Source organism: Plectropomus leopardus, chromosome 1 (assembly GCF_026936395.1).
Source record: "Plectropomus leopardus strain MGB_pleo_1.0 chromosome 1, ASM2693639v1, whole genome shotgun sequence".
NCBI lineage: Eukaryota > Metazoa > Chordata > Actinopteri > Perciformes > Serranidae > Plectropomus > Plectropomus leopardus.
The window spans coordinates 8,684,337-8,695,332 of NC_142176.1; the positions used below are offsets into that span (position 1 = coordinate 8,684,337).

The 10,996-nt window shown below is 40.5% G+C and overlaps 1 protein-coding gene and 1 long non-coding RNA gene across 5 annotated transcripts; one reads left to right on the top strand and one right to left on the bottom strand.

Moving 5' to 3' along the window:
* Positions 1-262: 262 nt before the first annotated feature.
* On the top strand, positions 263-10,557 carry e2f8 (E2F transcription factor 8). Of its 4 annotated transcripts, none has more exons than XM_042490815.2 (14): positions 263-530; positions 1,781-1,841; positions 1,981-2,235; positions 2,333-2,486; positions 3,298-3,612; positions 3,820-3,981; positions 4,665-4,802; positions 5,329-5,544; positions 5,638-5,719; positions 6,081-6,570; positions 7,092-7,358; positions 7,474-7,609; positions 8,815-9,164; positions 9,753-10,557. In XM_042490815.2, exons 2-14 carry the CDS (start codon positions 1,788-1,790, stop codon positions 9,918-9,920), a joined length of 2,787 nt encoding a protein of 928 aa, XP_042346749.2. In that variant the 5' UTR covers positions 263-530; positions 1,781-1,787; the 3' UTR covers positions 9,921-10,557. The 4 variants fall into 4 exon arrangements, with proteins under 4 accessions (XP_042346749.2, XP_042346765.2, XP_042346757.2 ...); XM_042490823.2 differs by lacking the exon at positions 263-530 and adding an exon at positions 1,265-1,469; XM_042490831.2 differs by lacking the exon at positions 1,781-1,841.
* On the bottom strand, positions 3,541-8,824 carry LOC148190352 (uncharacterized). The gene is made up of 3 exons (XR_015775205.1): positions 8,080-8,824; positions 3,802-3,932; positions 3,541-3,708 (listed from the first exon to the last, which is right to left on the bottom strand). It is a non-coding gene; the product is annotated as an uncharacterized LOC148190352 (long non-coding RNA).
* Positions 10,558-10,996: the final 439 nt, after the last annotated feature.

The following is a 10,996-nucleotide window of genomic DNA, read 5'->3' on the forward strand; positions in this document are numbered from 1 at the left end:
AGTTGATCCAGCCATGCTGCAGGAATATCATAGCCCTACCAAGATCATGGGTGATTACAAAACAAGGATTACATTTACACACATGAGCAGCACTTATAGAGACTATGTTATCATATTCGTTTCTACTTAAAATAACCAATGTCAATCTGCTACATGAAGCTACAGTATCTGCTCTGGGCCCGCCTCCCTGCAGTGCTGGGCTCTCGACGTGAGCGCGCATGCTCGTGTAGGGCGGGCCAAATGCTGCTGGTCACCCTCACAATTGGGCAAAGTTTTTCACATCTGTAGTAAAGTTGACCAAGAGGCCACTCCTCAGTGGCAAGGGAGGGAAAAAAAGAAAACTTAAAGCCGCGCACATTTTGTACTATTTCTCCTTTGGGTGTTTTGTATATTTCCTCTGGCGTGGAAACGTGTATTAAAATCCAGATTTTAGCGCTCGGACTCTTTTGGAAATAGCAGAAACGGATCCGCAACGTATGACTGTGAAGATGGGACTTTTGCTTTAAACGAGGCTTGTTTCGTGGATTTGGGTAAGTCTGCGTGTATCTGTGTGTGATATCTACCTCACGTGTGGAGGTTTTTATCTTAAAATGATTAAAAATGTGTCAATAATGGCTTTAAAGCTTTGGTTTCGGTGTCGCCTGGTTACCACCGCCTCGTTACAAAACGTCCTCGCTCGCTGACCCTGTAATGTAACGTTAGTTAACGTTGCTGCTGTATTTTTATGACAAAAACCGTTGATGTAACGTCGTGAAGTTTCTAGATTATCCGGTTTTTGCTGTTTTGTTAACAATACACAGATTTAACAGACGGCGCGCGCTCCTCTCTGCTTAACGTTACGTGACATAAACATTATCTTCGTGGCGGAAACGTTACGCCTTTTTTTTAAAAAAAACGTCAACTTAGAAAATAAACGTCCTCCTTTAAGAGATGATACAAACCTTTCCCACAAACGTATCAAAGTTTAAAGCGAGCCGCCGATGTTACCGTAAAGATGTTCCGCGCCAAGGATTTCAAAAAACAGTTTACCTGCGCGGGACGCGAGTTTCCACTTCCTTTACGTTGCCTCGCGCGGCGCTCCCATTGGCTGCCTCCAACAAAAAAGGGCGGTACCACCGCGTCCGTTGGCCCTGGCGATTCGTTGGAACTCACGTCACTCAGTTACCGCCAATATAGTCTGCTGTTTTGATCAGATTTAAACTGATTTTATGATCAATCTTAGTAGGAAATACGTGCAATGATCTAACCAAACAATTCGCACTCAGTGTAGCTAATATATGTCACGCTGTTTTACTAATGTGGGTTTCAGAAAACTTTATTTCAGGGAAAAAGCGGTAAGAATATCGCTCCGAAAATGTGTAATAACTTAAAAAACGTAGCGGTAATGCTAAAATTCAAAGCAAAATAAGATAAAAAATATATGGATTTATGGTAGATTTATAAGACTGCGGATAAAGCACAATAACAAGGTAGGAAAAGTGTCTTTTGACAAGTTTAAAGTTTGTTAGTTGGAACAAATGTAATTGCTGCTCTTTGACAATAGTATTATATATATAGATATATAGATTTTTGTCTGAGTGTCTGTATTAAAATTTTCGATTAGTTCTAGCTCTAAGGTAGTAACCTTTTATAAATATGGTTTAATAAGATATTGCTATATTTAATAAGGTATAACAAGATTTTAGAACTGTTTAATACTGTGCCAGAACTGATTCTTTTACTTTATCAATGCTTTGTGTACCTAAGCCAATATAATTAATTATTAAATTCTTATGCTAAGGTGGAAAATGTCAAGTACAGCGCCTGACTCTCAAAACCTGACCCAAAACTATAATTCAAAGGTCAGTAAGTACAAAGGAATATAAGTGCTTCTGTAACTTCTCTGCTTTTTTGGGGGGTGATATCCCAATATACCTCTGTCGGAATGAATGGGCTTTTATTTTAATTATTATTTTTTTGTTTTCTCCTTTTGCTGATCAGGATGATGACTTTGTAGCACCCCAGGTTCCGGAAAATACTCCAAAGAAGTTATCTGGTGCAGTGTTAGTGGAGAACCAGGCGACCATGGGTCCCCTCACCACTCCCAAAAAAGGAAGGGAAGCAGGATCTGTTGATCCATGGACACCGACTTCCAACCTTAAAATGCTCATCAGTGCTGCTAGTCCTGACATCAGGAACCGAGAGAAGGAGCTGTGCATGGACAACGACGGGCGGGACGGCCTTGACCCCTCACAGGTTAAAAAAATCCTCTAATAACCACATTAAATACTCTTTCTGACGACTTAAGATGTTCAAAGGAATTCATTTCATATCTTTTGTTATCTTCCTGCAGGACAGTGAAAATGGAGAAGAGTCAGAGAAAATGATCAGCAGGAAAGACAAGAGTCTGGGTTTGCTCTGTCATAAATTCCTTGCTCGCTACCCAGATTACCCAAACCCGGCCCTAAACAACGACATCTGCCTGGATGATGTAGCCACGGAGCTCAGTATGTCTTCTCTATCAAATACTTGTTAATATCCATCTATTAGGAGTGCAGCTGATGGTTGCTTTCATTATCTTTGAATCTGTAAATTGTCTTTCTGTTTCATCTTTCATTTTATATAATGGCCATTGCAAGTAATCAGAGTCCATTTTTTACAAATAACTATCTAGGAGAAATAAATGATTGTTATTTATTTAAAACTTTATTTTACCAGAAAGTCCCATTAAATTGAAAATCTCTTTAGACTTGGCCGAAGTAGCAGCCAAAATTAAAATGTATTAAATATGACATATATACAAAAAAATCACCAATAATACAGAAGAACAGCTGTAATAAAGTAGCCTCTTAAAAAACAACCACGTCTTCATCGCCACATTCTTTATGATGACTTTAAATGTTTAAATTAGTGATGAAAGGATCCAATTCCCACTTTGTTTATTGAAAATCATTTTTATAGTGATACTGTAATAACCACAGTAACGGGAATAACACAAATACTGTGTAACATTCTGATACTCAGCACATGGTATCATATTAAAACTCATCAGTAGTTTGAATTTGAGACAATGAAACACCCCTCAAGGCTGATTTTTAAGTATTTTCCACACTGATCGTAAATTTGATGTCTGGTTTAATTGTGAATTTGTGGCAAATTCACAAATTCGAATCATAGTAGTAGTTGATTTTGTTCATTTATTTCTCCAAATATTTTGAATTTCTGTATGATGATAAGTTTCTTTATTATTTGCTATTCTAGTTCAGTTATTAACTTGAGGCTTTTTCTTTGTGGGTTTTTTTTTATCTGTCTGCACAGATGTCGAACGGCGACGCATCTACGATATCATGAACGTGCTGGAGAGCCTGCACATGGTGAGCCGCTCCGCCAAGAACCGCTACACGTGGCACGGCCGCACCAAACTGGCTCAGACTCTGGCCATTTTGAAGCAGGTGGGCGAGGAGCACAGGTACGGCCAACAGATGCTGAACATCCGGCAGCGTCTCCTGGACAAGGAGTTTGACTTTGACGGGGAGGAGAAGGAGAACGAGGAGGTGGTGGACCTTGAGAGCGGGGAGCAGGGACAGAAGGAGCTTTTCTTTGTGGAGCTTCCAGGAGTCGAGTTCAAAGCAGGTGAGAAGCCAGAGGGCAGTTAATATTCTCGTGAACACATGGATTTGATTAGAGTCTTTAGGGCAGTCTTCACTCATAGTTTTTGAATTAAGTTTTCTGCATCACAAGATTATTTAAATCACCAAACAGTGTCTTAAGATCGAGTCAAATGTCAAAGTTTTGTGGAGCAGTAGCTGATTTTTAGCTTACCTTTTTCGTCCCGTCCAGCTTCTGTTAACAGTCGAAAAGACAAATCTCTGAGGGTGATGAGCCAGAAGTTTGTCATGCTCTTCCTGGTGTCGAATCCTCGCGTGGTCAGTCTGGACGTGGCTGCCAAGATCCTGATTGGAGAGGACCAGGGCGCAGATCAGGACAAGAACAAGTTTAAGAGTGAGTACAGCGCCTTTCAGACATGTGTTTGTCAGTATTTTTGGTAAAATGACGCTAGTGTAAAATTTTAGATTCTTTTTGTCGACACTTTTACTTTTTAAATATTAGTTTTTAGTTGCCAGCGCATTCAAGAGGTTTTTTCTAGTCAAATGTAATGTGTAAGTGTCAGTTTTTAGATGTAACTTTAATATATGAAAGGAACACGTTATAAAGTTTGAAAGTTTAAACTGATCTCAAGACTACAGTATTTTAGTGAATACATTATCTTTTTAATGTGTCAGTGAAACCATCTTGCACTGTAAAGCTATCAAAATATTTTTGAAAGAGTCAACACAATAACTAACAACTGATTTATTTATTTACTGATGATTTAAATGTATAAACAAAAACAAGATATATATCTGTATACTGCAATGAAAAAGCAATAAAAAATTTGATCACAAGAAAATAAAGTCTGTATTATTACATATACATGCACAATTACAGCACTCTATTTTTCCATCCTTGCCGTACCCACAGTGTGTGTGCGATTTGAAAAAGCTGGCATCTGATTCAATGAATAAAATTAACCGATTCTCACACCCACAGATACATGCACTAGTGTTAGATGTAGGTGCTGTTGTGTGAATTTTCCCAGATTATGTTCAGTAGATAATCTTGCTTTTTGTTTCACGTGTCTGCAGCCAAAGTGCGGCGGCTGTACGATATAGCCAATGTGCTGCGGAGCCTGAAGCTCATCGAGAAAGTCCTCGTGACAGAAGAGAGGGGGAGGAAACCGGCCTTCGAATGGGTCGGCCCCCAAGAATTCCCACAAGTCAAAGGTATCCGCAGATTTATTTATATTTAGGTCCACAGTTACAGGGAATTTTGAGCCGAGCATCCCATTTATATTCATAGCTTACGTACAAACTAGCGGAAATATCTAAATTTTTCTAAAGCAATTACTGCCAGAGCTGCTGATGGTATGATAGAGCAATGCAGCGTTCTTTTCTAAACACCAGCATCCCTTTTTCATTTGTTCCCAGTGAGGAGTGTGTGTCTGTGTGTCTGTGTGTGTGTGTGTGTGTGTGTGTGTGTGTGTGTGTGTGTGTGTGTGTGTGTGTGTGTGTGTGTGTGTGTGTGTGTGTGTGCGGCCACCAAGAGAAAACACACCGTACTCAGTGTTTTTTTGTTAGAGCACCCTGACTTTTTTGTGCAGCTACTCTGAGTGCTTCTAGATGAAAATCATTTTAGAAAGGTGCCGGTGTCCTCTGCACCATGCCATCACCAAAAAAACATTGTATGGACACTCAGCCTTAAATTAGTATCTCCTAGTTTCACAGATTAAACATTAAACTCTTGTTTCAGACTTGGAGAGCGCCGCATCCGAATTCCTCCCCAAGAAGAAATGTGTACTGGAATCCCGTGCGTCTGTAAACAACTGTGCCAAAAACCTCTTTTCATCGCCCGGGGCCAAACGCAGCTTCACCCGGCACCCCTCCCTCATCAAGCTGGCCAAGAGCATCCAGGACGACCGTCGAAAGATCAATTCTGCCCCCAGCAGTCCGGTGAAGAGCACCCCCAGTGAGTGTGGAAAATGAAAACTATTACACTAAAAGGTTTATTATTTATTGTGGCGCATGTTTATGACACAGTCTGTTCCTTTTTTGTCGTCAGGTGACTCATTAAACACAGACTTCCCGAGCAAAATGGCCCGACTTGCTGCTATTTGTAAGATTGAGCTTGACCAGAAGTCAGGGTAAGTTTGGTCTCACTTTTTTACGAGGTTGAGCTCAGTCTAGTCGGGTTTATGATAAAAAGTGGAATTAGTAAGAAAAATTCAGTTTTGGAAAAGTCATGGTATTATTGTTTGAGTAATCTTTTTTGGATAACCTTCCACAGAAAGTAACCACTGTTCATTTTCTGTAAGCTCTTAGTTTACATAACGTAGCTCTAATATGCACCAATGTGTGTCAACATTTCGTTTGCCATCATGTACGTTTCTTGATTTTATTGTGGGTCCTTGAAAAGTCATGGAAAATGTTTTAAAATTTTGTCCATGAAAATGTGTGGCAAATTCATTGCAGATCTTTAAATCTGAGTCCTGCTTTTTGTTTCAGGAGCGGATCTGGGGATCCAAAGCCTGCTGCTGTGAGGCAAGAGCCGTCCGCCTCCGTTTCAAAGGAAGCGCCTCAGGCGCCGTTACTAACTCCCACCCAGGAGACCAGAGTCAACACTACTGTCCACCTCACACCTCACGCGCCGCTGGCATCCCTGTCCGCGGGCTCTGTCACCTACATCCCCACACAGTGTTCACCCCTGATCCCCGTCCTGTTACCTCAGCAGCGGGGGAGCGGGCCCTACGCCGTGTATTTACGCCCGTCTTCCCCGAAGCCGAACCCTCTGGCCAGGCCGCAGCCGACCAGCCTCGCCGTGCGCTCTATGACGTTTGAGGACAAGAGCGGACAGAGCCCGACGGGCCAGTATGCAGCTAAGAACCCGCCAAACTTTAAGGCGTCAGACGTCAGCCCTTTGACGCTCAAGCGGCATTATTCAGATTCAGCATTAGAGAGCAGCCCCTCTAAAGCCAAGAAGACGGACCCTTTAAAGGTGAAAAAACAACACACAATCTTAGTATTTCCATCTGCGGGGTACATTTATATAAAATTCTCATTGAAGAAAAATTGCAAGTGGCTAGTCCTCTTTAAGTTCTACCATAAAAACATCAAAGGGCATGTGGTTTTTAATCAGTAAAACAGATTTTTACAAGATCCCCGCAGATCCTTAAGATGAGACATGGGAGGTGGGATTTTTGGAAGTTTTTTTTTCTGACGTTGCATTGTAAAATCTCAAAATAATCTGTAACATGTTTTATTAAAATACATTACCAGATACTTAAGGAATTTATTTGGTTCATGTTTTTTTCCTTCAGTTTTGGTAATTGTGTAATTGGTCCTAAATTTAAGTCAAAGTGGTGTTTGTTTGTTTGTTTGTTTTTTTTATCTAAAAAAAACTCTTCAATCTAATTTGCCTTAAACTGCAGGAACCCAAAAAATACAAAATGACATTAAAAAAATTCTCTTAATGTTGCTATGAACTTCTGACAAAGTATTTCCCTCCCTCTCTTGTAGGACACCTCTCCAAAACTGTGCGACATCCTGCAGGCGCGTCTCAAAGCTCGTCGTGGCGCTCAGCTCTCAAACCGACCCTCGCCTCGCGCCCTCCACCTGGACCCCGAGTTTGTCAACACCCCCGGTGTTGCTGTCGCCAATCCGGCACTAGAGCAGAGCTTGGAGACCCTCCTGGACAAAGAGGACAAGACGGCGAACTCTGACAGCGAGGCGGGATTAACACCAGTCCGAGTCGTCCCCCTCACGCCGGGACAGCTCCACACCGAGGTAAATGCACAAACACGGTGCTAAACAGTTAACACCGGAGAGGCTTTTGATGCCTTTTGTTGTGTTTGTGAATTTTCAGCATTATGTGTGACATTTGTCTCTCTGCCTGTTCCAGACTTTGGTACCAGCTGGATATTTGATCCCAATCTCCCATCAGTCCCTCGTCAGCGACAAGGAAACTCAGGGTTCAGGAAGAGAGAGCAACAAGGCCTCAACTCCAACTTACAACATCTACCAAACACCAACTGCAGGTAACTAGGTCACAAAACGTTACTTTTACGGTTGATCAATCAATTGATTTGTCCAGCTATAACAATCAGCCTAATTTTAAAGCCCATAGCTAAAAGTTAAATGAAAAAATTACTGTGTTTAATTTGACCCAGTTAAAGGAAGGAAAGCAAAATAATGGAGCTGCCTTTTAATTTCCCACTGACACCAGCAAAAGAAAGTACTAAGGGGAAACTTAAATAAAGCTTTAACGTAATTTATTCATGTAATAACCCTCAAATTAAGTAAATGCACAGGTAAAAAAAGGTAACATGAGGAATGTCCAATGTAATAACTGTCCTTTTTGTCCAACTCAAAACAGTCTTCCTTCATGAAAGTAATCCAAGAAAAATATATAATAAAATGAAAGAAATGCCAAATGTTCTCCCTCCAAAATGTGAAAAATAAAAACCAGGAAAAAGCAATGCATTGCACAAAAATAAAAATAGCTCACCGGGGTAGAATCAGGAGGCGATCCGGCCTTTCCTTGATGGCTCACTCAGTCTTCGTGGCCTCCACGCACACAGGTTTTATTTCTGCCTCCAGTTGGTGGATGTATCACCATTAAAGAGTCAGTCGACGTCTTTTTCTGTGGCAGGTTGCCCAGCTTCCACCTCTATCCTCTGATTCCTCTTCTGCAAACAAAATCGAAAACCCCCAAACAATTCCCTCCTCCTTTGTTCCCTAAGGCCACGCCCCCTTCACCTGAGTGGAGCAGCACACCTGAACAGAGTTGATGGCAACAAGTTAGAGCAGGATGAGAGATACCAGGAGCTTTTTTAATGTTATCTTACTATAGAACCCTATAAAAATAAAACGCACGTTTCTCCCTTCACAATAGTGGCGTTGTCACAAAACTAGTGGCCCAAAAAACACATTTTCAATAAAAGTAGAAACATTTTGTAAATTCTTACATTTGATAAGCTGTAACCGTAGATTGTTTGGCATGTTTGCTTGGTAAATGGCTTAAACTATTAATTGATCATCAAGACTTAATTTTTCAAATAAACTTATTTTTCGAGTGTGTACTATGATTATTCTCTTTCATTTTAGGACTTTTGCTTTTTGATTATGTTAAAAAGTGTCTTTCTCTTTATTTCTTTGTTCAAAATTAATTCACTAACAAATGCAGATTATCATAAAGGTCTACTCACTAGTTTTACCTGCTTTATTTCATCATCATCATCAGGCTCCAGACCCGACCTGGCCCAGGAGATTACACCCACCAGCCTTCGTATTCACAAACCCGCCGTCGCTGCATCTGCTGCCGCCGCCTCACCACACACCGCCCAGCACGCCCACCGGCTCCACAGCCCCAGTCCCGCCATCCTCAACTTCACCCTGCAGAACCTGGGTCTGATCTCAGGCTCCAGCCCAGGAAACGGATTCGCTGCCCCCCAGACTCCGGAGTGCGCCAACACCCTGCCCAGCCCGCTGACCCTGCAGCAGAGAGGCATGGTTTTCATCAAACCAGTGTCCCCTGTGCCTCTCCACCAGACGGTGTCAGGGCAGCCAATGACCCTGATCAGTGTGCAGCAGGTAAAGAAAACTTTGCTGCTTTAACTGAGGAAATCAGTCATTTCACTTTGTGTCATTGTAACATCAGTGCAGCCTCTGCTGCGCATTTCAGCTATTCTTTCTTATGTCCCTCCCAAGTCCTGCAACTTCATGAAACATTTATAATTTACAGGAATACTAATTTACATTAAACATCAATGTGATAATATCAACGTCTGCAGGTCTTAAAAAGATCCTAAAATTTCTCAAATTCAATTTAATAAATATTTGGCCTTAAAATGTATTAAATGGTCTCAAATTTGAATTTATGAGGTCGTAACTGTTTCTTTTTGTTAAAGTGATTCTAGCTTTTCTGCATCAAAGTCCACATTTCCAGTGTTTCAGATCTTTATACCTATCACCAAACCTAACACCGCATTTTTACTTTATATTGGCAAAATACCTGCAAAGCTAGAAAAAGAAACACGATTAGTCCAATAATCAGTCTTGAATTTTCTTATAATTATCTTCTTAAAAAATGTCTTTAAAAAATCATTAAATAAAAGTGTCTTACACCTGTAGAAACGCTGTTTAAGATTAAAAACTAACCGAATATCGTCCGTCTTTCAGCCTCTGATGACCACCCCCAAAGGGACCGGGCTCCCCCAGCACAGCTTCTTCCACACACCAGTCCCCCTCTCCCCTCTGGCTGCCATGGTAACCACCAGTGGACCACTGGGCACCAAAACTGTTTACATCCCTCAGAGGAAGCTGGACGTCGCCACCGAGGAGTCCTGAAATCCAGAGAATCCCAGTTATGACTGTGTACATTTATGTGTGTGTGGGTGTTTGTACGTGTTGTGGGTGGGTTTGTGTTTTTTTATTTCCAGTCTGTTTAGCATTTTACAGTTTTCATTACCTCTGAACATTTCATCACTGCGTCACTGCCTTCGTCCAGCCAGCTCTACAGGTAGCTGCCATGCAGATTTCGAGATTTCGGCTGTGACCTAAACTCATGAACACGATTGTGTGCATAATTTAATGGATTAATTTTCTTAATTTTCTTTGTTTATTTTAGTAATTTCTGCTAATGCAGGTGGTGTGAACATCAATTTCCTTTCTTCAGATTACCAAGAGTAGTAAAAAAAAAAAAAAAAAGCAACACACTTAAGTCAGACATTTTTGACTGAAAGAAAAGTTTGATTGGAAACATTGTTGATTGATTATTTAGTTTTAAGTTAAACCCAATGAGAAGATTTTTGCACATGTGTACATGTTACCCCTGTTAAAAATGGATTTGTTCAGAATATGTGAATATTTTGGACTCTAAGACTAATCACACATTTTAAAAAGTTTAATTTATAAGGGAATGTTCCTGATGTCCTGCTAAATGCAAAATGCCAACTGAATTTGAATACAGTTTTTTCTGTGAAAATCATGTTTGTGAAAATCAGTTTTGTGACAAATCTTCGCAAATATTGGAATTAGTACAAACATGTAGAGCAGCTACCAACAAATATTTTCATTATAGTTTTATTTGAACTTTTCACTATCAATCATTTAGTCTATAGTAATGATATTTTTTTGTAGACTGAAGTTTCCATCATCAAAAAGCCTATGGGATTTTTCCATGATTTTGGATTATTACAGATTTTAAACTCTGTGCCAAACAAATGTTTGATACTTGTGGTTTCGGCAAGATAATCTTCACAAATGAACACCACTTTTATTATTTTTGAAATGTAAATGCAATTGTATCAAAAGGAAAAAGCTAACGTTAGGTGATAAATTAACTCCACTACAGTTGTGTGGCTTAACGACACCACCACAACAATTATCAACCGCCTGTAAAAAGACATTAAAAAAAAAACATC

Bases quoted from the DNA above. Each gene is read 5' to 3' on its own strand.
- e2f8 (XM_088070801.1), top strand. From the start codon at position 1,773: ATGCTAAGGTGGAAAATGTCAAGTACAGCGCCTGACTCTCAAAACCTG. The intron at 5,545-5,637 runs GTGAGTGTGGAA...TTTTGTCGTCAG, and splicing joins TCCGGTGAAGAGCACCCCCA to GTGACTCATTAAACACAGAC. The intron at 7,610-8,814 runs GTAACTAGGTCA...CATCATCATCAG, and splicing joins CTACCAAACACCAACTGCAG to GCTCCAGACCCGACCTGGCC.